This window comes from Oncorhynchus tshawytscha, linkage group LG09, assembly GCF_018296145.1.
Source record: "Oncorhynchus tshawytscha isolate Ot180627B linkage group LG09, Otsh_v2.0, whole genome shotgun sequence".
NCBI classification, from domain to species: Eukaryota; Metazoa; Chordata; class Actinopteri; order Salmoniformes; family Salmonidae; genus Oncorhynchus; species Oncorhynchus tshawytscha.
The window spans coordinates 35,638,734-35,665,681 of record NC_056437.1 but is presented as its reverse complement, the minus strand read 5'-3'; the positions used below and the strand labels follow the sequence as shown (position 1 = coordinate 35,665,681).

General features: G+C 45.3%; 1 protein-coding gene across 1 annotated transcript in view; it reads right to left on the bottom strand.

The window, feature by feature from the left end:
* The window catches only part of si:ch211-283g2.1 (sodium- and chloride-dependent GABA transporter ine), a 33,756-nt gene extending 21,789 nt beyond the window's left edge, over positions 1-11,967 (bottom strand). Inside the window, exons 1-3 of the mRNA XM_024431798.2 lie at positions 11,406-11,967; positions 9,938-10,072; positions 9,463-9,673 (exon numbers count right to left, since the gene is read on the bottom strand). Of these exons, the coding sequence (XP_024287566.1) occupies positions 9,463-9,673; positions 9,938-10,072; positions 11,406-11,676 (617 nt within the window). The 5' untranslated portion in view covers positions 11,677-11,967. The remainder of the gene's footprint in view (positions 1-9,462; positions 9,674-9,937; positions 10,073-11,405) is intronic.
* Positions 11,968-26,948: the final 14,981 nt, after the last annotated feature.

Here is a 26,948-nt window from a genome sequence, read left to right as displayed (position 1 = left end):
AAATGCTTAGCATAATGAAAGAAGCACCTGTCCCGGTTAAAGAGGATCAGGAATTTATCAGTTTCCTAAGGAATCAGGGACGAGTTTTGGGATTCCATGCTGGTGATTATGATCATGTTGTCCGTTCCCTATTGCCAAGAGCAATGTTGGCACAATTAGTCGGAAACTACCCTGCTCTCGCCTGGTCGTCCGCTTGTGTGGCATGTGACCAAGCAACCTTGCAAGAACAAATGTAATTATTTGTGACAGATATTGGAAATATTTTGTTTCCGCCCTGACCTTAGCAAAATGAAGGGGTACGTTAGTACGTTGATAGGATGGAAGACACATTGCGCACCAATCTGGCACTAGCAGATTATTTTAATGAAGATGTGGGAATTTGTACCTCCGCTTTGATGGCAGGGTTGAAACCCACCGCAAAAACTGGTATTGCAGGGGTGGTGGGCCAGCACTCCGCATGGTGGAGATATTTCAAGCCGCATTGAGAGTGGAATTTAATTCCGCTCACTTAGCAATGCATGTAGTCACTGCTAAACATACTATTGAACTCATTACCGGTGTTTGGGGTAAGAAAAATTAAATCAAGCGGAGAGGTAAATCTGACAACAAATTAATTCTGCAGCGAAAAGCCATTCACTGACTAGCGAGCAACAACAAGCTTTCCAGTTGCAAGTAACGCTTAGGGGAATGTGGCCTCTGAGCGGTCGTCAAATTGGCAAAATTTACACTGAAAAAGTACTGCATTTAACTGGGTAACGGACAGAATCTAAAGCTATGCAATTACTACCCATGCTGTTCACAATAGGTCCAGTAATAATACCGGGCTCATTCTTTATGGTAGCGAGGGAAGAATCGATTTTGGGTTTGGATAATCTTTGCGAAATACCAGGGCAATTTTTGTATTTGTATTTGTTATGGATCCCCGTTAGCTCTCTTCCTGAGATCTGGCAAAATGAAGGCAGCTATACAATTTTAATAACATTACAATACATTCATTACAGAATTCACAATACACTAAGTGTGTGCCCTCAGGCCCATACGCCACTACCACAATTCTACAACGCAAAATGTGTACGTGTGTATAGTGTGTATGCATGTGTCTGTGCCTATGTTTGTGTTATTTCACAGTCCCCGCTGTTTCACAAGGTGTATTTTTACCTGCTTTTTAAATCTGATTCTACTGCTTGCATCAGTTACCTGATGTGGAATAGAGTTCCACATAGTCATGGCTCAATGTATTTTGTATTTATTATGGATCCCCATTAGCTGCAGCAGCTACTCTTCCTGGGGTCCAGAATAATTAAGGCAGTTTATACAAATTTAAAAACGTTACAATACATTCACAACACACTGTGTGCCCTTAGGCCCCTACTCCACCATTACCACATATCTACAGTACTAAATCCATGTGTATGTAAAGTGCTTATGTGTAACGGTTGTCTTCGGTGGAAGGAGAGGAGGACCAAAGCGCAGCGTGGTATGTGTTCATGATATATTTATTTAAACTCATAACACTAAACAAAATAACAAAGAGAATGAAACAAAACCGAAACAGTTCTGTAAGGTGACGAAAAACACTAAAATAATCACCCACAACCAAAATGGAGAAAACAGGCTACCTGAGTATGATTCTCAATCAGAGACAACAATCGACAGCTGCCTCTGATTGAGAACCATACCAGGCCAAACACAGAAATACAACATAGAAAAAAGAACATAGACTACCCACCCCAACTCACGCCCTGACCAAACTAACACAAAGACATATTAAAGGAACTAAGGTCAGAACGTGACATTATGTTATTGTGTGTGTATGCGTGCGTCTGTGCCAATGTTTGTGTTGCTTTACAGTCCCCGCTGTTCCATAAGGTGTTTTTTTTTTTAAACTAATGTTACTGCTTGCGTCAGTTACTTGATGTGGAATAGAGTTCCATGTAGTCATGGATCTATGTAGTACTGTGCGCCTCCCAAAGTCTGTTCTGGATTTGGGGACTGTTCCCCCTCATGTCCTTGTCGGTGATTGCTTATTGTATTATTCTGTTTTCCGGTGGGTTTTTGTTAATAAACTGCGCAGTTGGAAACTGTTATTTCTCTCCTGCGTCTGACTTCTCTGCCGCCAGTTCACACCCCTTACAGAATCACTGACCCAAACTATGGAGTCAGCAGGAGCAGGTACCCTGGGTAAAGGGGTGGAGGAGCGTGTCCAGGAGCATGCAGCAATGCTTCACCATCTTGGCACCGCCATGGACCGCGTTGTCCGGACAATGGACAGCTGGGAGAGACATGGAGTTCTTCCAGCGCCTCCACCAGCAAAACCGGGGTCTCCCCTGAGTGCCCCTCTTCCACCTGGTCCCAGTGGGATTCATCTCTCCTTGCCCCAGGAGTATGACGGGAAGGCTGCGAAATGCCAGGGGTTCCTGTTACAATTAGACCTATAACTGGCCACCGTCCACCCAGCTCCGTCAGGCTGTGAGAGGGTGTCCGCCCTCGTCTCGTGCCTCACCGGGAAAGCCCTGGAGTGGGCCAACGCCGTGTGGAGAGAGGGAGATGCGGCGTTGGACCAGTTTGAGGAGTTCACCCGCCGTTTCCGGGCAGTCTTCGACCACCCGCCCGAGGTTAGAGCAGCAGGTGAACGCCTCTTCCATCTGAGGCAGGAGATGAGGAGCGCCCAGGAGTTTGCCCTGGAGTTTAGGACCCTGGCTGCCGGCGTGGAATGGAACAACAGGGCCCTGATCGACCATTACCGCTGCAGTCTGCGTGAGGACATCCGTCGGGAGTTGGCCTGCAGAGACACCACCCTCACGTTCGACCAGCTGGTGGACCTGTCCATCCGGCTGGACAACCTGCTGGCAACCCGCGGACGTTCAGATCGGGGTCTGGTGGTTCCAACCTCCCGCACGCCCTCTCCGATACCCATGGAGCTGGGAGGGGCGGTACCCAGGGAGACCAGAGGGGGTTCCAGCTCGTGCACCATCTGTGGCCGCAGAGGTCACACTGCCGGTCGGTGCCATTCTCACTCATTCTCGCCCTCTGTTGCACATATGTTTGTGTTTGTCACTTTCCCTGAGTTTTCCCTGCATTCCCCGCATAAGGCGCTCGTCGATTCAGGCGCGGCTGTAAATTTTACTGATAGAGTGTTAGCCCATAGTTTAGGGTTCCCCATTGTTGCCGTGGATGTGCCCTTCCCCGTTCACGCCTTAGATACCATTAGGGTCAGGGTTGATTAGGGAGGTCACCGCTCCTTTGGGCATGGTGACGCAGGGGGGTCACACGGAGAGAATTAGTCTCTTCCTTATTGACTCTCCTGCATATCCCGTGGTGCTGGGCCTATCCTGGTTAGCTTGTCATAACCCCACTGTTTCTTGGCCACAGAGGGATCTCACGGGGTGGTCGCTAGAGTGCTCAGGTAGTTGTTTAGGGGTTTACGTTGGTGGTACTACGGTGGAGAGTCCAGACCAGGTCTCCACCGTGCGCATTCCCCCTGAATATGCCGATTTGGCTCTCGCCTTCTCCAAAAAGAAGGCGACTCAATTACCACCTCATCGACGGGGCGATTGCGCGATAGAGCTCCTGGTTGACGCTGCACTTCCCAGAAGTCACGTGTATCCCCTCTCACAGGCGGTGACGGAGGCTATGGAAACATATCCCTGCGTCAGGGGTACATTCGGTCCTCCACTTCACCCGCCTCCTCAAGTTGATTTTTTGTGAAGAAGAACGAGGGAGGTCTGCGCCCATATATTGACTATCGGGGTCTGAATCAGATCACTGTGAGGTATAGTTACCCGCTACCGCTCATAGCCACAGCGATAGAGTCAATGCACGGGGTGCGCTTCTTCAATAAAGGAGTGCTTACAACCTGGTGCGTATCCGAGAGGGAGACAAGTGGAAGACGGCTTTCAGTACCACCTCTGGGCACTATGAGTACCTCGTCATGCCGTACGGGTTGATGAATGCGCCATCAGTCTTCCAAGTCTTTGTAGACGAGATTTTCATGGACCTGCACGGGCAGGGTGTAGTGGTGTATATTGATGACATTTTGATATACTCCGCTACATGTGCCGAGCATGTGTCCCTGGTGCGCAGAGTGCTTGGTTGCCTGTTGGAGCAAGACCTGTACGTCAAGGCTGAGAAATGCCTGTTCTTCCAACAGTCCGTCTCCTTCCTAGGGTATCGCATTTCCACCTCAGGGGTGGAGATGGAGAGTGATCGCATTGAAGTCGCGCGTAATTGGCCGACACCCACCACGGTAAAGGAGGTGCAGCGGTTCTTAGGGTTTGCCAACTACTACCGGAGGTTTATCAGGGATTTTGGTCAGGTAGCGGCTCCCATTACCTCACTGCTGAAGGGGGGCCCGGTATGCTTGCACTGGTCAGCTGAGGCGGACAGGGCTTTTAGTCACCTGAGGGCTCTGTTTACCTCGGGCTCCCGTGCTGGCCCATCCGGGTCCCTTTTTGGCGTTCATAGTGGAGGTGGATGCGTCCGAGGCTGGGATAGGAGCTGTGCTCTCTCAGGGCTCGGCCACCGAATCTCCGCTCCTGTGCCTTCTTCTCAAAGAAGCTCGGCCCGGCGGAGCAAGACTATGACGTGGGGAACCGGGAGCTGTTGGCTGTCATCAAGGCCTTGAAGGCGTGGAGACATTGGCTTGAGGGGGCTAGACACCCTTTTCTCATCTGGACTGACCACCACAATCTGGAGTACATCCGGGCAGCGAGGAGACTGAACCCTCGTCAGGCAAGGTGGGCTATATTGTTCACCCGTTGTGTGTTTCCCCTTTCTTACAGACCAGGCTCCCAGAACACGAAGGCAGATGCATTGTCCCGGCTGTATGACACATAGGAGCGGTCCATGGATCCCACTCCCATACTCCCCGCCTCCTGCCTGGTGGCGCCGGTAGTGTGGGAGCTGGACACGGACATTGAGCAAGCGTTACGTGCAGAGCCCGCTTCCGTCCAGTGTCCCACTGGGCATCTGTACGTCCCATCTGCTGTTCGTGACCGGTTGATCTATTGGGCCCACACGTCACCCTCCTCTGGTCATCCTGGGATCGGTCGGACATTGCGCTGTTTGAGCGGGAGGTACTGGTGGCCTACCTTGGCTAAGGACGTGAGGGTTTATGTTTCCTCTTGCTTGGTTTGAGCCCAGTGTAAGGCTCCTAGGCACCTGCCCAGAGGTAAGCTGCACCCCTTTCCCGTTCCGCAGCGGCCTTGGTCGCACCTATTGTGGATTTTCTGACTGATCTTCCACTCTCACAAGATAACACCACGATCCTGGTTGTTGTGGATCGTTTCTCTAAGTCCTGTCCTCTCCTCCCTCTGCCCGGTCTCCCTACGGCCCTACAGACTGCGGAGGCCTTGTTTACACACGTCTTCCGGCACTACGGGGTGCCTGAGGATATAGTGTCTGATCGGGGTCAACCGTTTACGTATAGGGTCTGGAAGGCGTTCATGGAATGTCTGGGGGTCTCAATCAGCCTTACTTCAGGGTTTCACCCCGAGAGTAATAGGCAGCTGGAGAGAGTTAACCAGGATGTGGGCAGGTTTCTGCGGTCCTATTGCCAGGACCGGCCGGGGGAGTGCGTGGCGTTCGTGCCCTGGGCCGAGATGGCACAGAACTCGCTCCGCCACTCCGCCACTAACCTATCTCCCTTCCAGTGCGTACTGGGGTACCAGACGGTTCTGGCACCTTGGCATCAGGGTCAGACCGAGGTTCCTGCAGTGGACGACTGGTTCAGGCGCACGGAGGCGATATGGGAAGCTGTCCGTGTCCACCTTCAGCAGGCTGTGACGCGCCAAAAGAGGAATGCAGATCTCCACTGCAGTGAGACCTATGTGTTTGCACCGGGGGACCTGGTCTGGCTCTCGACCCGAAACCTGCCCCTCCGCCTGCCCTGCCGGTGGGTGTGTGGTTTGTGGGGCCATTTAAAGTCCATAGGAGAGTGAACGAGGTATGTTATAGGTTACAGCTTCCACCCGATTACCGTATTAACCTCTCGTTCCATGTGTCTCTCCTCAGGCCAGTGGTGGCTGGCCCGCTCCAGGAGTCTGAGGTGCAGGATTTTCCTCCGCCCCCTCTGGACATTGGGGGGGGGGGCCCGGCGTACTCCGTTTGCTCCATACTGGATTCGAAGTGCCGGGCCTTCAGTATCTCGTGGAGTGGGAGGGGTACGGCCCAGAGGAGAGGTTCTGGGTTCCGGTCAAGGACGTGTTGGACCCATCTATGCTGCAGCAGTTCCACCATCTTCGTCCGGATCGCCCTGCGCCTCGCCCTCCGGGTCGTCCCCGAGGCCAGTGTCCACGCGCAGCTGGACCCGCGCGTCAGGGGGTACTGTCACGACTTCCGCCGAAGTTGGTCCCTCTCCTTGTTCGGGCAGCATTCGGTGGTCGAAGTCACCAACCTTATAGCCTTCGCTGATCCTCTTTTCATTTTCCTTTGGTTTTGTATTGTCTTCCATCACACCTGGTTCCAATCCCATCATTTACATGTTGTGTATTTAACCCGCTGTTCCCCCTCATGTCCTTGTCGGTGATTGTTTATTGTAAGTGCTTGTGCACGTCTGTCCTGGTGTGCGTTGGGTTATGTACCCATTTATTTTTATTATTCTGTTTTCCGGTGGGTTTTTGTTAATAAACTGCGCCGTTGGAAACAGTTATTTCTCTCCTGCGTCTGACTTCTCTGCCGCCAGTTCGCACCCCTTACAAGTATTCATTACTAGAAGTAGTTGAGATTTAGGGTTTAGTGAATGATTTGTACCAAATACAATACTTTTAGTTTTTGAAGTATTTAGGACTAACTTATTCATTGTTACCCGTTGCGAAACTAACTGCAGCTCTTTGTTAAGTGTTGCCGTCATTTCAGTCACTGTAATAGCTGACGTCTATAGTGTTGAATCATCCGCATACATAGACACCACTGCCTTACTCAAATCCAGTGGCATGTCTTTAGTAAAGATTGAAAAAAGCAAGGGGCTTAAACGGTTACCCTGGGGAATTCCTACTTCTACCTGTATTATGTTTGAGAGGCTTCCATTATAGACCACCCTGTGTGTTCTGTTAGACAAGTAACTCTTTATCCACAATATAGCAGGGGGTGTAAAGCCATAACACATATGTTTTTCCAGCAGCAGACTTTGATTGAAAATGTCAAAAGCTGCACTGAAGTCTAACAAGACAGCCCCCACAATCATTTTATCATCAATTTCTCTCAGCCAATCATTAGTCATTTGTGTAAGTGCCGTGCTTGTTGAGTGTCCTTCCCTATATGCATGCTGAAAGTCTGTAGTCAATTTGTTTACTGTGAAATAGCATTGTATCTGGTCAAACACAATTTTTTCCAGAAGTTTACTCAGGGTTGGTAACAGGCTGATTGGTTGGCTATTTGAGCCAGTGAAGGGGGCTTTACCATTCTTGGGTAGCGGAATGACTTTAGCTTCCCTCCAGGCCTGAGGGTACACACTTTCTAGTAGGATTAAATTAAAGATGTGGCAAATAGGAGTGGGAATATCGTCCGCTATTATCCTCAGTAATTTTCCATTCAGATTGTCAGACCCCGGTGGCTTGTCATTGTTGATTGACAACAATACTTTTCCCCCCCTCTTCCACACTGACTTTACGGAATTCAAAAGTACAATTTTTGTCTTTCATAATTTGGTCAGATATACTTGGATGTGTCGTGTCAGCATTTGTTGCTGGCATGTCATCCCTAAGTTAGTCTATCTTGCAATTGAAAAAGTAATTAAAGTAGGTGGCAATATCAGTAGGTTTTGTGATAAATGAGCCATCTGATTCAATGAATGACGGAGCCGAGTTGGCTTTTTTCCCCAAAATGTCCTTTAAGGTTCTCCAAAGCTTGTTACTATTTCAAATTGTCACATGATTTCTTAATTTGCGGTACGTTTGCCAATCAGTTGGGCTGCCAGTTGGGCTGCCAGACTTATTTACCATACCTTTTGCCTCATCCCTTTCTACCATACAATTTTTCAATTCCTCATCAATCCAAGTTGATGAGGAATTTAACAGTTTTTACAGTCATTTTCTTAATGGGTGCATGCTTATTAGTAACTGTAGTAAACATAAATGTGCAAGCGCAGCATCTGGTTGCTCCTCATTACACACCACAGACCAGCAAATATTCTTTACATCATCAACATATGAATCACTACAAAACTTCTTCTTGGTTTTCCTATAAATGGCTATTATATTATGATCCCTACATCCTATGGATTTGGATACTGCTTTAAAGCAAATTGTATTTGTGCAGCGTTAGTAAAGATGTGATCAATACATGGTGATGATTTCATTTCTGTGCTGTTTGTAAATACCCTTGTAGGTTGACTGACAACCTGAACCATGTTGCAGGCACTGGTTACAGTTTGCATTTTTTTCTTGAGTGGGCAGCTTGATGAGAGCCAGTCAAAATTTAAATTACCCAGAAAATATACTTCTCTGTATTTCTATTTTTTTATTTGTAATAAATGTGAAAACATTTTTAAAAAACTTGTTTTCGCTTTGTCATTATGGGGTAATGTGTGTAGATTGACAAGGAACATTTGTTATTTAATCAATTTTAGAATTAGGCTGTAACGTAACAAAATGTAGAAAAAGTCAAAGGGTCTGAATAATTTCCGAATGTACTGTATATAACCACAGTTTTGTTGATACATAATGGAGCTATAATAATGGTAAGCGCATGCGCCTCGTGCATCTTTCCCACTCAACATTATTTACGATTCACTCATGATTATCTGTAGTCATGGTAGTATCCACATTAATGTAGAAGTGTTCAACAACATATTCTTATATACAATAAAAGTGACTCCAAAATGACACAATACATTATTTACCATTCATTTCTATCAGGCACAACATAATTCCGAAACACAACCAAAACAAACTGCAAATGCATCCAACAAGTTTGTAGTCACAAGTTTGATGTAGTCATTGCATGCTAGGAATATAGGAACAAATGCTAAACTTTTGACTAAACTTTTATACGCTATAAATGAATTTGTCCAAATACTGACAACACCTTCAAATGGGGGGACTAGATACATCAAGCGGGGCGGCAGGTAGCCTAGTGGTTAGAGCGTTGGACTAGTAACCAAAAGGTTGCAAGATCGAATCCCCGAGATGACAAGGTAAAACTCTGTTGTTCTGCCTCTGAACAAGGCAGTTAACCCAATGTTCCTAGGCTGTCATTGAAAATAAGTGTTCTTAACTGACTTGCCTAGTTTAAAAAAAGTGCATTCACTTCTAAATGGTTAAACACATGTATGAACATCTCTTCAAATAAAAGGTGACATTCTGTACTGTCGCATCATTCAGTATATAACATTTGATCTAAAATGCTAGAGTATAGAGCCAAATGAACAGTTTTAGCTTCACTGTCAAAATAAATGCAGTACATAGGGGAGTGTACAGAGAGGAGTATGGCTCTGGGCTAGCCCACATTGAGAGTGAGACCTACTTGAAGAACTGCTGGCTGGCGGTGGAGGAGTGTGAGCTGGTGTTCGGGTTTATGTGATCGGTGCAGTTGGGGGTGTTCCATGTGTTGTTGCAGCTCTGCCAGGGCAGCGGACTCTGGAAGGAGCTGAACAGGTAGTACAGACCCCATGTGATAATGATGTTGTAGTAAGTACACATGATGAAGGAGATGGCCACAGTCGCCAGGCCCACTCCTAAGGGACGGGCAAATAACATTGTCACTTCTGTCATTTACAACTTACATGAATCTTAAAATACTTAGTTAGTTACAACCTTATGCATAGTGAGTGAGTCAGCAAAATGTTTATGACCCTGTTGGACACGAGTGCCATTTCATAGGTTTATGTTTGACTGACGGTTTTAGTTTGACTTTGCCATTTTTAGTTTGACTATGTAAAAACGCGACACTAAAATTATGCTCCAGTAGAGGGGGGGACAGATACTGTATGCTTCAGTACCTTTGAGCAGCGGGCAGGCTTTAGCCAGGGCATGAACAGGCCCTCTTCTCATGTACTGTCCCAGAATCAGCTCCATGTAGAGCAGAGGAATTCCCATCACCAGCAGCATCAGCAGGTAGGGAACCAGGAATGCACCTGACCAGGACATAAAGCAGCAATATATCAGTTACACAGTAACTTTAGTGGGACTGAAGTATGTTTCTTGAAATTGCCTAGAGGGTTAGGATTGAGGTTGCATATTTAAAAAAAAAATGTTACCCCCTCTTTCATGATATCCAATTGCAATCCAATTATAAACTTGTCTCATTGCTGCAACTCCCCAACAGGCTCGGGAGAGGCGATGTCATCTGTCATCTGTCCTCCAAAACAATAAAGTCATTCACCCCCCCCAGCCAAACTCATTGCCTCCAAAACATGACCTGCCAAGCTGTGCTTCTTAACACCCGCTCACTTAACCCAGAAGCCAGCTTCACCAATGTGTCGGAGGAAACAACATTCAACTAAACAGTGAAGTCAGCTTACAGGCACCCGGCCCACCACATGGAGTTGCTAGAGCGTGATGAGCCAAGTAAAAAACTTGAACCCCAACCTGAAGCTGAAGTGATTCCACAACACTGCAATGCAGTGCTTTAGACCGCTGCGCCACTTGGGAGGCCATATTATTTTATTTTAAACTAGTATTTGAACATATACCCACCCTTCTCATCATTGAAAACAGGGAGACATGGAAATGTTTTGACTATCGTGTCAACGTGTCCCCAAGTTATATTTTCACAGCAAGTTTAACATTGCCATGCGTTGGTGAGTCAGTGGTGCATATCTGACCTCGTCTAATCTTTAATAAAGTCATTCACCCCCCCCTCCCAGCCAAACTCATTGCCTCTCACGTGCGGAATGAACTGTGCTTTATAACTTCCAGACGAGGAGTTAGGTTGTGTTTTTGTAGCTGTGTATAGAAAGGTCAATTGCTTGTTAGGTTCTCAGTGCTCAAGGTAATTTTAATTGAAACATTACATGTTGTTGTTATGACATTCTGAATTAATTCTGATCATTGGACAAAATGTAATACCTGGTAAAATTCTTAATTCTCTCTCCATGATAACTACAACTCAATAAAATCGTATTCATAACCAATGACAGTGACAAGTGGCATGTCATTATGGCATTATTCAAGTATCTCACAATAAAATGTGGTGGATCATCATCTTATGTCATAGTACAAAAAACTCTAACTCTAAGATTATGCTTTCCTCCACAGTACTAACCATTAATATCACCCTGACATTTTCTATCAACATGACAACAGAAAACATGCTATCATATACCCAGACAAATTTAAAACTTTCTTTCACAAACATATGTATTCTCAACAATATAAATTAATAAGGTGACGTAAGTCTGGTTATGCTATATAGTCATTGGGTTTTAGTCTTCTATCAGGGCTGACTCATCAGAAATTTCCTCTCACCTCCTCCACTCCTGTAGCACAGATAAGGGAACCGCCATATGTTCCCCAGCCCCACAGCACAGCCGATCCCAGCCAGGGTGAACTCTATCTGCCTGTTCCATGTGGGCCTGCCTGGCTCCTGATCCATCTTGCCTTGGTCCAGCTCCATCTCCAAGGTTGGGTCTTTCTGTCTGTGTCTTCTCTGCGACTTGACTGACTGGGCCCAAACGTCATGGGAGGCTTGGTTGGAAATAAATGAAAGACAGTCACATAATCGTCTTTTATGACTCATTAATGATTAGCTGAGTGCAAAGGAACTACTGTAAGGTAAAATGCATATTTCCCAAAGTTTCCCAGCAGTGCCATTCAAATAGTTCCACATGCCAAGTGAATTTCCATTGAGAACATTGTGAGTGTACATATTGTATAAAGAAACTCCCCTTTTAGGAAGCTAATTTTAATAATTGTGGGTCAGTGTGTACTAGTGTTTTAAAAGGTTCCATGAAATGCATCCAAACATGTTGTGACATTCTGCTAAACATTGTATAACACATGGAACGAACAGGCTTTGTCATTTTATATTTATAGTTCAGATATGATATAACTCTACTAGAGTGGTAATAGTAAGCCTATGATATTAAGCTATACAAGAATGCAAGCTTGTCCTTCAAAAGGTCCATTACTGGGGTCGTTTCTGGGGTCGTTGGTCGGCAATTTGTTTCTGATAACCATATTGTTTACTGCAGTTTTCTTTGATAACAAATGTCAACAGGGCAGGCAAAGGTTAACCAGGACTCTGCTTCTCCTGTGTCATTATTATGCAAGCTGTCAACATATCTCTATAGCCTACATATAACAGCCTACAGTGCAATCGTAAAATATTCAGACCCTTTGACTTCTTCCACATTTTGTTACGTTACAGCCTTATTCTAAAATGGATCAAATTTTATATTTTCCTCCTCATCAATCTACACACAATATCCCATAATGACAAAGCAAAAACAGGTTTAGACATTTTTGCAAATTCATTAAAAATAAAAAACTGAAAGAACTTATTTACATAAGTATTCAGACCCTTTGCTATGAGACTCAAAATTGAGCTCAGGTGCATCTTGTTTCCACTGATCATCCTTGAGATGTTTCTACAAGTTGATTGGAGTCCACCTGTGGTAAATTCAATTGACTGGACATGATTTGGAAAGGTAAACACCTGTCTATATTAGGTCCAATAGTTGACGGTGCTGTACAGAAACCCAGCCTAAAACCCCAAACAGCAAGCAATGCAGGTGTAGAAGCACGGTGGCTAGGAAAAACTCCCTAGAAAGGCCAAAACCTAGGAAGAAACCTAGAGAGGAACCAGGCTATGTGGGGTGGCCAGTCCTCTTCTGGCTGTGCCGGGTGGAGATTATAACAGAACATGGCCAAGATGTTCAAATGTTCATAAATGACCAGCATGGTCGAATAATAATAAGGCAGAACAGTTGAAACTGGAGCAGCAGCACAGTCAGGTGGAAGTTGAAACTGGAGCAGCAGCATGGCCAGGTGGACTGGGGACAGCAAGGAGTCATCATGTCAGGTAGTCCTGGGGCATGGTCCTAGGGCTCAGGTCCTCCGAGAGAGAGAAAGAAAGAGAGAAGGAGAGAATTAGAGAACGCACACTTAGATTCACACAGGACACCGAATAGGACAGGAGAAGTACTCCAGATATAACAAACTGACCCCAGCCCCCGACACATAAACTACTGCAGCATAAATACTGGAGGCTGAGACAGGAGGGGTCAGGAGACACTGTGGCCCCATCCGAGGACACCCCCGACAGGGCCAAACAGGAAGGATATAACCCCACCCACTTTGCCAAAGCACAGCCCCCACACCACTAGAGGGATATCTTCAACCACCAACTTACCATCCTGAGACAAGGCTGAGTATAGCCCACAAAGATCTCCGCCACGGCACAACCCAAGGGGGGGGCGCCAACCCAGACAGGATGACCACAACAGTGAATCAACCCACTCAGGTGACGCACCCCCTCCAGGGACGGCATGAGAGAGCCCCAGTAAGCCAGTGACTCAGCCCCTGTAATAGGGTTAGAGGCAGAGAATCCCAGTGGAAAGAGGGGAACCGGCCAGGCAGAGACAGCAAGGGCGGTTCGTTGCTCCAGAGCCTTTCCATTCACCTTCCCACTCCTGGGCCAGACTACACTCAATCATATGACCCACTGAAGAGATGAGTCTTCAGTAAAGACTTAAAGGTTGAGACCGAGTTTGCGTCTCTGACATGGGTAGGCAGACCGTTCCATAAAAATGGAGCTCTATAGGAGAAAGCCCTGCCTCCAGCTGTTTGCTTAGAAATTCTAGGGACAATTAGGAGGCCTGCGTCTTGTGACCGTAGCGTACGTGTAGGTATGTACGGCAGGACCAAATCAGAGAGATAGGTAGGAGCAAGCCCATGTAATGCTTTGTAGGTTAGCAGTAAAACCTTGAAATCAGCCCTTGCTTTGACAGGAAGCCAGTGTAGAGAGGCTAGCACTGGAGTAATATGATCACATTTTTGGTTCTAGTCAGGATTCTAGCAGCCGTATTTAGCACTAACTGAAGTTTATTTAGTGCTTTATCCAGGTAGCCGGAAAATAGAGCATTGCAGTAGTCTAACCTAGAAGTGACAAAAGCATGGATTAATTTTTCTGCATCATTTTTGGACAGAAAGTTTCTGATTTTTGCAATGTTATGTAGATGGAAAAAAGCTGTCCTCGAAATGGTCTTGATATGTTCTTCAAAAGAGAGATCAGGGTCCAGAGTAACGCTGAGGTCCTTCACAGTTTTATTTGAGACGACTGTACAACCATTAAGATTAATTGTCAGATTCAACAGAAGATCTCTTTGTTTCTTGGGACCTAGAACAAGCATCTCTGTTTTGTCCGAGTTTAATAGTAGAAAGTTTGCAGCCATCCACTTCCTTATGTCTGAAACACATGCTTCTAGCGAGGGCAATTTTGGGGCTTCACCATGTTTCATTGAAATGTACAGCTGTGTGTCATTCGCATAGCAGTGAAAGTTTACATTATGTTTTCGAATAACATCCCCAAGAGGTAAAATATATAGTGAAAACAATAGTGGTCCTAAAACGGAACCTTGAGGAACACCGAAATTTACAGTTGATTTGTCAGAGGACAAACCATTCACAGAGACAAACTGATATCTTTCCGACAGATAAGATCTAAACCAGGCCAGAACATGTCCGTGTAGACCAATTTGGGTTTCCAAACTCTCCAAAAGAATGTGGTGATCGATGGTATCAAAAGCAGCACTAAGGTCTAGGAGCACGAGGACAGATGCAGAGCCTCGGTCCGATGCCATTAAAATGTCATTTACCACCTTCACAAGTGCCGTCTCAGTGCTATGATGGGGTCTAAAACCAGACTGAAGCATTTCGTATACATTGTTTGTCTTCAGGAAGGCAGTGAGTTGCTGAGCAACAGCCTTCTAAAAATTTTTGAGAGGAATGGAAGATTCGATATAGGCCGATAGTTTTTTATATTTTCTGGGTCAAGGTTTGGCTTTTTCAAGAGAGGCTTTATTACTGCCACTTTTAGTGAGTTTGGTACACATCCAGTGGATAGAGAGCCGTTTATTATGTTCAACATAGGAGGGCCAAGCACAGGAAGCAGCTCTTTCAGTAGTTTAGTTAGAATAGGGTCCAGTATGCAGCTTGAAGGTTGAGGCCATGATTATTTTCATCATTGTGTCAAGAGATATAGTACTAAAACACCGGATGACTACTCCTGGCTAGCGTTTCCATCCACTTAGCTTGAAGCTAGCCTGGCCAGAGCTCCTGTGCTACCACCGAAGCATACTGGGCTACAATATCTGGACCCCTTCTACAGCCGGTACGGGGCATGGAACCCCGCAGATCCCCTACGACTGGAATACAGACTGGAATACCGACATAATCTGCCCGAGGACTCCAACTGGCAGCAGGCGCGACACCCGCTGAAGGCCCATTATGCTAACCAGCTAGGCCTGCTAGCTACCTAGAGCTACTTGGAACCCCACTAATTCCAAGTCTATCGACTTCACCGCATGAAGAGGCAAAAACAGACTTAACCCCATCGAGACGCCCCCCAAAGGCTAACTTTCTAGCCCCTGCTATCTGCTTGCTTGCTAACCCGGCCTGCTAACTGCTAGCCTGCCCCGGTCTACTAACTGCTATGCTTTGTTGCGAAATAGGAAGATGATTCTATATTTAATTTTGGATTGGAGATGCTTAATGAGAGTTTACAGTCTAACCAGACACCTAGGAATTTGTAGTTGTCCACATATTCTAACTCAGAACTGTCCAGAGTAGTGATGCTGGACAGGCGGGCAAGTAGCGATTGGTTGAAGAGCATGCATTTAGTTTGCATTTAACCCCCTACTTTGGGCAATTTCCACCTGAAGACATACCCAAATCTAACAGCCTGTAGCTCAGGCATAGAACCAAGGATATGCATATTCTTGTACCATTTGAAAGAAAAACACTGAAGTTTGTGTAAATGTGAATTTAATGTTGGAGAATATAGCACAATAGATCTGGTTTAGATAAAACAATGAAAGAAAAACATGTTTTTTTTATATCATCATCTTTAAAATGAACAAGATAAAACAAACATTCAGATAGGATGATGGGGACAATTTCAGTGAAAAATATAAGAGGGCAACAGTACTTGTGAAAAGTTTCAGAATGATAACTTCCAAAATGAGTGTGCTACATGACATTTATCATGAAGTCACCCAGGTGTCCCACACAAGTAGCCCAAATGTACCCAAATTGGTGAAGGTATACATTTTGAAACAATTAACTATATACAAAATACCAAAATGGTATTCTAACACCCCCCCTCCCCCAAAAAATTGAGAAAAATAAATGAAAAAAACAAAAATAAATTTATATACACACATTTACAAAATAACATGGGTAACTATTTTGTGGAAGGACCACCAGAGGGCAGGCTGGGCTCATGGATAGTAGCCCAACAAGGCATGGGAGACAAGGTAACCAGAGGCAATTAAGCACAGCTGACGGTACTAATGACATACTCTCCTTCCCCTATAAGAGAGAGAATGGAACCAGCAGAGAAGGGGGGGGGGGACTATCTCTGGAAGATGGCCACCGAGAGAGAGGAGCTATCCAGGAAGAACCACTAAGACGGTGACAATCCCGGGACTTTTGTTGTAGTTTAAAGATAATCCTATTGTGTTCCTGTTTCATCTGGAGAAGATTGGAAGATTTTCATTTGATTATGTTGGAGTGTTTATATTGACCAAATGCCCTCAATAGAGAACTGTGTTCAATCAAGAAAACCTACTCCTGACTCGTTTATTCCACCTTCCCGCTTTAGTGTGACGCCCAATTACTTGGTCCACTCACAATTTACACACTTTCAATATTTGGAAGATCCTCAGTCCTCTATCAAATCAATTTATATAGCCCCAGCCTAAAACCCCAAACAGCAAACAATGCAGGTGTAGAAGCACAGTGGCTAGGAAAAACTCCCTAGAAAGGAAAAAAAACCTAGGAAGAAACCTAGAGAGGAACCAGGCTATGAGGAGTGGCCAGTCCTCTTCTGGCTGTGCTGGGTGGAGATCACAGTGGTTGTAGAGGGTGCAACAGGACAGCACTTCAAGAGTAAAAATGAACAGTTTAGGGTTCCATAGCCGCAGGCAGAACAGTTGAAACTGGAACAGCAGCAAGGCCAAGTGGAATGGGGACAGCAAGGAGTCATCATGGCAGGTAGTCCTGAAGCATGGTCCAAGGGCTCAGGTCCTCCGAGAGAAAGGAGAGAAAGAGAGAGCAGACTTAAATTCACACAAGACACCGGATAAGGCAGGAAAAGTACTCCATATAACATACTGACCCTAGCCCCCACCCACTTTGCCATATAACCCCACCAACTTTGCCAAAACTCTAGACAATATTCTGCTGCTGATGCCATAGCAGTCTCTTTCTGATGTAAAGCAGAGGGTCACTGAGCATGTGGTGCATGTGATGGGATGACTTTATCTTGCAAACACAGCAACGCCTCCATGCTGTGCCCTTTTGGCCCATCCATGCCTGCACAAATATATTTGGGCAGTTGAACACTTGTGGAAGGAGCAGATGGGACAGGGCTTGGTGCAGTGGTGCTGTAGCCAGCAAGCCAGCATGCAAACACATACATCTCAACACAGCCAGCATGCTGCCTCCAATCAGTCTACATTAGAGGGAGCATCAAGGAGTTTGCTGGCTACAGCACCACTACAACAAGCCCTGTCCCTTCTGTTCCTGCCACAAGGGTTCATCTGCCCAAATATATTTGTGAAGGAATGGATGTGCCTAAGGGCCAAAAGTATATACACACACAGACATAGGCTATGGTCGTTCTCATACAAACAAACAGACACTCACAATGACTAGCTAACGTGTACTTTACCCATTTCATTATATCTTTATATATTGCAAATAAAATGTAAAAACCACAAATATTTTATATTAATTTCAAACAACGGCATTAGCATGAGAGCAACTTACCAGTCCAAAACAATGTCCTCTCTGTTCAAAAAATATGCCTCAGTTTCAGTCTTCAAAAAAGCAGATCTGTCTCACTTTCACAATGAATTTCCTCTAAAATTGTTTCTACATTCGTATATCTAGTCTTAGAATTAGCTTTCCTTGACTTATTCGCCATGATGTTGGATAAATAAACAGCTGAAGATGCAAGTCACTGAAATACTGCGTGCGTATTAAGCTTTGCTCCTTCGCGGTAGAATTGGCAATGGCGAAATAACGGTCCTTACGCCAGCGTTCAATGGAAAGGTTTGTCTTACAAAGAATCATGGGATTTTGCCATTTACCTATGCTCATTGGCTATCTACCCAGCTAGATTAAGACGATCAGTGGTCATTGGGTTAAAAGACAGTCAATCAATGAGACAGTGGTCATATAATTGGTGCACAATGGGCTCGTCACTTGTTGTCTTCCAATCGGTTTTTCCCGGGCCAATACGTCCCGCAAAATGACCCATCATGTTTGGTTGTGTTACAAACAGTTGATTGCAAGGAAACCAAACATGACTGGATAAAGTCAGGGAAAGTCTGTCTATTTTACGTTGGATGTTACGTTAAATTGAATGACACGAAAAACAACGATAGGCTATAAAAAAAATGGATTTAACCGAACAAAAGACCATTCATTGTGTAACAATGAGCCCTGGGATTGCAACCAGAGCAAGATCTTCAAAAGGTAAACAATTTATTTCAATGCAATCTGTGATTTCATTACGCAAGTGCTGGCTGAATAAGTAGTTTGATATGGGGGTCTGTGCTCAGATAATCACAGCGTATTCTTTCGCAATAAATCATTTTTTAAATCTGACAACGCAGTTGGATTAGAGGGATTCTAGGCTTTCGAACCATGTGAGACACTTGTATTTTCATGAATGTTTAATATGACTATTTACGTAGCGATCACCTATGTTGTCGAATTTAATCCCGCTAACGGGTTCGGTGCTCAGAGAGGTTAAGAGCAGTTGGAGGCCACAGAAGGAGAGTTGTATGGCATCGAAGCTCGTCTGGATGTTAGTTAACACAGTGTCCAAAGAAGGGCCGGAAGTATACAGAATAATGTCGTCTGCGTAGAGAATCACCAGCAGCAAGAGCGACATCATTGATGTATTCAGAGAAAAGAGTCGGCCCGAGAATTGAACCCTGTGGCACCCCCATAGAGACTGCCAGAGGTCCGGACAACAGGCCCTCCAAGTTGACACACTGAACTCTGTCTGAGAAGTAGTTGGTGAACCAGGCAAGACAGTCATTTGAGAAACCAAGGCTGTGGTGTCTGCCGATAAGGAGGTGGTGATTGACAGAGTCGAAAACTGTGGCCAGGTCGATGAATATAGCTGCACAGTATTGTCTCTTATCGATGGCGGTTATTATATTGTTTAGAACCTTGAGCGTGGCTGAGGTATACCCATGACCAGTTCGGAAACCAGATTGCATAGCGGAGAAGGTACGGTGGGATTCGAAATGGTCAGTGATCGGTTTGTTAACTTGGCTTTCGAAGACCTTAGAAAGGCAGGGTAGAATAGATATACGTCTGTAGCAGTTTGGGTATAGAGTGTCTCCCCCTTTGAAGAGGGGGATGACCACAGCAGCTTTCCAATCTTTGGGGATCTCAGAAAGAGAGGTTGAACAGGCTAGTTATAGGGGTTGCAACAATTTCAGCTGATAATTTTAGAACGAGAGGGTCCAGATTGTCTAGCCCTGCTGATTTATTAGGGGACCAGATTTTACAGCTCTTTCAGAACATCAGCTATCTGGATTTGGGTGAAGGAGAAATGGGGGACGCTTGGGCAAGTTGCTGTGGGGGGTACAGGGCTGTTGACCAGGGTAGGGGTGGCCAGGTGGAAAGCATGGCCAGCCATAGAAAAATGCTTATTCAAATTCTAAATTATTGTGGATTTATCGGCGGTGACAGTGTTTCCTAGCCTCAGTGCAGTGGGTAGGTGGGAGGAGGTGCTCTTATTTTCCATGGACTTTACAGTGTCCCAGAACTTTTGGGAGTTTGTGCTGCAGGATGCAAATTTCTGTTTGAAGAAGAAGATATGCAGTTAGGAAAGCAAAGGCTGTGTATATTGGTTCCTAACCTCCCTGGGTTGTCACATATGGTGTCCAGGGTACATCTGGGGGCAGAAGGTGGTCTATAGCATGCGGCAACGGTGAGAGACTGGAAAGGTGGATTTTTAAAAGTAGAAGCTCAAATTGTCACAGACCTGGATAGTAAGACAGAGCTCTGCAGGCTAACTTCGCCCCCTTTGGCAGTTCTATGTTGTTGGAAAATGTTGTAGTTAGGGATGGAAATTTCAGGGTTTTTGGTAGTCTTCTTAAGCCAGGATTGAGACATGGCTAGGACATCCGGGTTGACAGAGTGTGCTAAAGCAGTGAATAAAACAAAACTTAGAGTGGAGGCTTCTAATGTTAACATGCATGAAACCAAGGCTTTTTTGGTTACATAGGTCAACAAATGAGAGCGCCTGGGAAATGGGAGCTAGGTACTGCAGGGCCTGGATTAACCTCTACATCACCAGAAGAGCAGAGGAGGAGTAGGATAAGGGTGGGCTATAAGAACTGGTTGTCTAGTATGTTTGGAACAGAGAGTTAAAGGAGCAGGTTTATGGGCGAGGTAGAATAGATTCCATGCATGATGTACAGACAAAAGGTATGGTAAGATGTGAATACAGTGGAGGTAAACCTAGGCATTGAGTGATGATAAGAGGGGTATTGTCTCTAGAGACATCAATTAAACCAGGTGAGGTCACCGCATGTGTGGGAGGTGGGACAAGAGGGCTAGCTGAGGCATATTGAGCAGGGCTGGAGGCTCTACAGTGAAATAAGTCAATAATCACTAACCAAAACAGCAATGGGCAAGGCATATTGACATTAGGGAGAGGCATGCGTAGCCGAGTGATCATAGGGTCCAATGAGTAGCTGGACGGGCTGAAGACACGGCGATTCAGGGCTAGGACTAGCATGCTAGCAAAAGGGCCTTAAAGGGAAGTTGCGATGGAAGTAGTCTGTTGTAGCCCCCTCGTGCGGATTACGTCGGCAGACCAGTCGTGATGGATCAGCAGGGCTCCGTGTCGTAAAAGGGTCCAGGCCAATTGGCAAAATAGGTTCAAGAAATTGACTGATGGACCACTTCAGCTAACAGTCCGGTATGCTCTAGACAGCTAGCGGGCCACGGCTAGCAGATGGGCATTCAGGGGACGTCGTGACGGAGGGGCCTGTTGAAAACCCCTCGGTCGGTTTTCCAGTCATGATGGATCAGCGGGGCTCCGTATCGGCAATAAAAGGGGTCAAGGCAAATTGGCAAAATAGGTATTGTAGCCCAATGAGTGGCTGATGGACCTCTTCAGCTAGCCGGGAGATGGGTTTAGCATAGGCTAGCTCCAGGCTAATTGGTGCTTGCTTCAGGACAGGGACATTAGCCAGGAGAAGCCAATCAGGATAGCAGCTAGCTAGCTGCGATCATCCAGGTGAAGAGGTTCAGAGCTTGCGGTAGGAATCCAGAGATATGGAGAAAAGGAGTCCGATAAGCTCTGGGTTGAATCTCGCTGTGCAGACTGGCAGGAGTTGTACTGGCTAAAGGTTAGCTGATGTCCACTAACAGTGGCTAGCTGACTAGTAGCTAGTTAGCTGGCTAGCTTCTGTTGGGGGATCCGGTTCTAAAGAAAATAGCAGATCCATACCACATTGGGTGAGGCGGATTGCAGGAGAGTATGTTGAATTTGGAGTTAAGAAAAATATAAAAAATATATGCAAAGTAAAAAGATGTATATAAAGATAAATACACGGGACACGACAAGGTGAAGACAAAAGATGTCTGACTGCTACGCCATCTTGGATTGGCTTTGGGACAAGCCTCAGAATATCCTTCAGTGGTCCAGCCAGCCTGGACTTGAAGCCAATCCAACATCAGGAGAGATCTGAAAATAGCTGTGCAGCATCGCTCCCCATCCAACCTGACAGAGCTTGAGAGGATCTGCAGAGAAGAATGGGAGAAACTCCCCAAATACAGGTGTGCGGGGAAACAAGACAAAACAAATGGAACAATGACAAGTATATTTGAAAACCTGTTTTTGCTTTGTTTTTAATGGGGTATAGTGTGGATTTATGAGGATTGTTAGAAATATGTCTGTAACGTAACAAAATGCAGAAAAACTCAAGGGGTCTGAATACTCTACGAATGCACTGTACATATAACTTATGTTAACAACCAAAACAAAGGCTATATAAAAGGTTACTTGCGTAACCCCGGTTCGCTGATCTTATGAGTTAGATATCTCACCATGGGGATTCTCAAACACGTCTGTTGGAGACAGGTAGAGTGGCTAATCAGATGAGCCTCACCTTAAAAGGAACCACTCTCCCGTCCTCTGGTTCTCTCAAGCATGCTTCTCTTCCTAGTGCTCTTACGAGCAGGGGAATGCTGTGAGATATCACTCATATCAGAGAACCGGGATTACGCAAATTATCTTTCAATTATTTATTTCAATTTCTCACAATGTGGATATGGCCAACTCCCATATCGCAAAGACATGCTTTCCAAAGCCAGTATAGTCCCAACATCAGTAAACCTCAGAGGCTTCGAAACAGAGGGAGTAGTCACCTAGGATGCAGAAACATCGGGAAAAACCTCGTAAAAAAGTGAAGGGAACCCCAATATGTTGCACACAATCTACATTTTATTAAATATTTCCCCAAAAACTCCTCTATAGGAGAGGGCCCTTCCAGGCCTCTCTGAAGGCGGTCACCAATGCCATGATAAATCAATATAATAGCCCATGATATGACAGGATATTCTCTCAAAAAGAGAAGGGCCCACCCTCCTCTGAGGGAGGTAGCCCAATGAGCGCAGAGCATAACACCCTTGCCTGAGCTCTCCTTCAATCCATGTAGATGCAAACCAGGCATACTGGACAATGTCTGGTGTCACGACTTCCATCGAAGTCGGCTCCTCTCCTTGTTCTGGCGGCTTTCTATGGTCGACGTCACAGGTCTTCTAGCAAACGCCGCTCCACTTGTTATTGTTCCATTTGTTTTGTCTTGTTTCCCCGCACACCTGGTTTACATTCCCTAATCACACTACATATATAGTCCCTCTGTTTCCCCGATGTCTTTGTGTGGAAGTGTTTTGTTACGTTTCGTGCCAGGCTGGTATTTCCCCAGGTACCGTGTTGAACCAGAGTGTGTTTATTGTTTAACTTATGCATTATTGTGACTTGTCGCGCTTTGCACTTTTGCCATTTGGCTGGAGGTTTTTGATGCAGTTGCGACTGTCTGTTGTTACTTCTGCCAATTAAAGTGTGCGCCTGATCACAAGTCTCCACTCTCCTGCACCTGACTTCTTACCAGTAGCGCACAACCTTACAGTCGGCGAAAAACCATAAGCTCCAAGGTGCTACAATGGGAAAAAAGCCCACCCGGGTCAAAGATGTGGTTAGATACATTAACCTAAAAAAAAAACTGAATAGGCGGCAGAATCGAACAGCAGCTGGTAGACCACACATACGCTTAGGGACACCAAGGTCAGTAGTAAAGCAAAAGTTGGAGGAGTATTACCTCTCCACACTTTTCAACAGCCAGTAGCTGCTGTGAAAGGATCATAAGCACAATAGCCACAACCCAGGACGAGCTAAAGGCTTAGAGACTGGGAGTAAGGACGAGACTCCCTTAGAGATGACACAACAGTTATGGACAAACTGTATCACTGTTGGGGCTTTGATAGGCAGAGAAATCGTCTAAAGGACCTTAACAACGATGAACCTTCTCGCCATCCCAAAAATCCCGTAAGAAGCATAGGACCATGGAAAACAGAGTGTAGGAAGGAACAATGTTTAGTCATTCGACTTCTCCAAGAAAAAAAAGCAACAACTGTAAAACAGAGACCGTGCAAAAGGGCTAGCACTCTTTTCCAAGAGTCGCAGGCCTGTCTATTTATTATATATCTATATACTCTGTATACAGTATATACACTACATGACCAAAAGTATGTGGACACCTGCTCGTCAAACATCCCATTCCACAATCATGGGCATTAATATGGAGTTGTTCCACCTTTGCTATAACAGCTTCCGCTCTTCTGGGATGGCAATTAACTAGATGTTGGAACATTTCTGCAGGGTGTTGTTTCCATTCAGTCACAAGAGCATTAGTGGGGTCGGGCACTGATGTTGGGCAGTTAGGCCTGGCTCGCAGTTGGCATTCCAATTCAGGTGTTCGATGGGGTTGAGGTAAGGGCTCTGTGTAGGCCAGTAAAGTTCTTCCACACTGATCTCTAGCCCGAAACATGAAAAACAGCCCCAAACTATTATTACTCATCCACCAGACCAATACGCAGCATGGTAAATGTCCATGTTTAAATAGAAAAGACTGAACATGCCACAAGTACAAAATAACAACGTGAACTGGAAACGAAACAGTCCCGTGTGGCACAAACACTGACACAGGAAACAATCACCCACAAAATACCCAAAGAATATGGCTGCCTAAATATGGTTCCCAATCAGAGACAACGATAAACACCTGCCTCTAATTGAGAACCAATCTAGCCAATGATAGACCTACATAAACACCTAGATGGAAACAACCCCATAAATCTACAAAAAAAAAACTAGACAGTGCAAACACCCTAGATGAGACAAAAACACACATATCACCAATGTCACACCCTGACCTAGCCAAAATAATAAAGAAAACAAAGAATACTAAGGTCAGGGTGTGACACCTATTGGTTAGAGCCTCACAAATAAACTTTGATTTGATTTGAAGACTCTGTCGAGGTCCCAGTCCCATTACCCGGCACACAGATTAGAGTTCTTCACTCTTAAGTGGGCTGTGTGTGATAAGTTCACCCATTGGCTGAAGGGGAATAGATTCACAGTCCTAACAGATAACAACCCCCTGACCTATATAATGATGACACCAAAGCTAGACACCTGTGAGCAACGGTGGATCTCTAAACTGGCCCCCTTTGACTTTCACTTGAAGTACATCCCTGGGCCTCAGAATGTCCCGGCAGACCTGCTTAGTCAACAGCCGTTCATTGGAGCTAGGAAGGCAAGTGAGTTCCCAGAATATGGAGCAGAGTATGTGATTTCAGAGTCCATCCAGGAAGCATTCAAACGGTCAGTCAACATCCAAGGTGGCAAGATCCTAGTTCAAGTCTCTTCTGAAGGAGTGAAAGCCCAAAAATCTTCGGGACTGGAAGATGGAGTAAACATGAGGACATGTTCTCTGGAGAAGCAGTTATCTCAAGCACAAGAAGCTCCTCAAGGATGCCTAGTGATGATTCAAGTGATCCTTCCGAAGATGACACAAGTAGAAAACAGACGTCAGTGAGCAATCTAGATGGCATCATCAGTAGACATGCATCAGTCAGCGGCTCTGGATGCATAAGATCTACGAAGAAGAGAATGAGTAACCAGAGAGAGGAAGAGCGCAGAAACAGACAGAGGTCTTAGTTCACTGATACAGTCCTGAGACCCAGTGAAGGCACCTTGAGAACTCAAACTGGAAGAGTTGTGAAGCCTGTCAGAAGACTTTCAGAGTCAATGAGTCAAGTGATTGCTGCTGAGGCTGACAAAAGAGAGCATCTACATGCCCTGATTCAAGTCCTATCAACTTTTGTTGATGTGACAGTACCCCAGTGAAATATAGAGGCCCAGAGGATAGATTAATAGAGAAATAGATCTCAAGAAAGAATCAATAAGGGTATGAGAAATACTTTATTAGAGCGTCATAGGTTATATGTATAAGAGCGTATTTCTAGTCTCTTTGCTGTCGTTCTGGATGACTTTTAGTCAAGGAACCACTGTGGAGGAAGAACTCGTACCTTGTGTCTTAAAGTTTGAAGAAATTAGGAAGGGGTGAGTGTAAGAGAGTTAAAATGGTTATTCCATCAAACTTCAAATGATTAGAATAGTAAACAACGCAGAACAGAATATCCAGGTTAAGGGTCAGTGGCCCAAGCCCGCGAAAAGGAATATTCCAAGTTCAGACAGAAGGGGGGGAGTCAGATCGCTATGATCGACAGGAACTTTTTGGGGGCTTTCTCTTTTCAATTGTTGCGCTACTAGTACTGCCTGTTGATGTTACGTAGGCAGTTACAGTAGCTGGATAATATTAACATATTCGGTTTTTATTTAATTAAATGTATTTTTATTTAATCTGGGTGCTTACATCATCTACTAACATCCCTAGCTCCCGTTCTCATCAGTCCGAGAAAACACTGAGAGAAAGAACAATTTGTCAGATGGTGCGTTGGAGACTGATGTATTCCTGTCCTGTTTTTTCATAATATTATTGCAGATCAACATAAAAGCCCCAAAAGACAGACGTGGTGTCGAGCTAAAAAGTCAGCCGTAGTGTCGCTCTTAATTTCTTGGTTCCTCTGTGGTACATGTAAAGACTGCTACATTTATTGTATGCTGATGGTTCCTTCAAAATGCAGGTAAAAACTACAATAACACACTACACGTTTGAACTGTGATTAATTGGTAATACTTATTCCTAGGCACAATGATGCAAAATAAATCAACCTGTTGGTCAAACACTTGACATACTGTACACAGTAGGTCTACTTCAGCGATAAACAGCCCACAACCACTATGGAACACGTTCATTCCATGAGTCCCCGACCCCATCACCATTTATTGTAGTGTAGTGTAGTGTCGCCTGCTGGTGAAATTCTACACTTGTCTGTATGTGCATAAAGAAGTGCGGTGGGCGATGTGCTGACGCCCAAATGTTCATTACAATCGGACGAAGACTAAGCCACTTTAAAAGGGGAAAACAGAAAGCACTAAAGGCGCTTTTGTTGTTCTTTCTCGGAACGATTAGCCGTACAAATAATCAATGAGGAGATTCAATTAATCTGTCTCGGGCGCCCGGGTAAACGTGTTTTGCACTGGTTGAAAGTTCATCGCATTCCCTTCATTTGAGATGGCGCTCCTCCCTCACCATTTTTGCCCAGTTACGTCACGTGCCATAG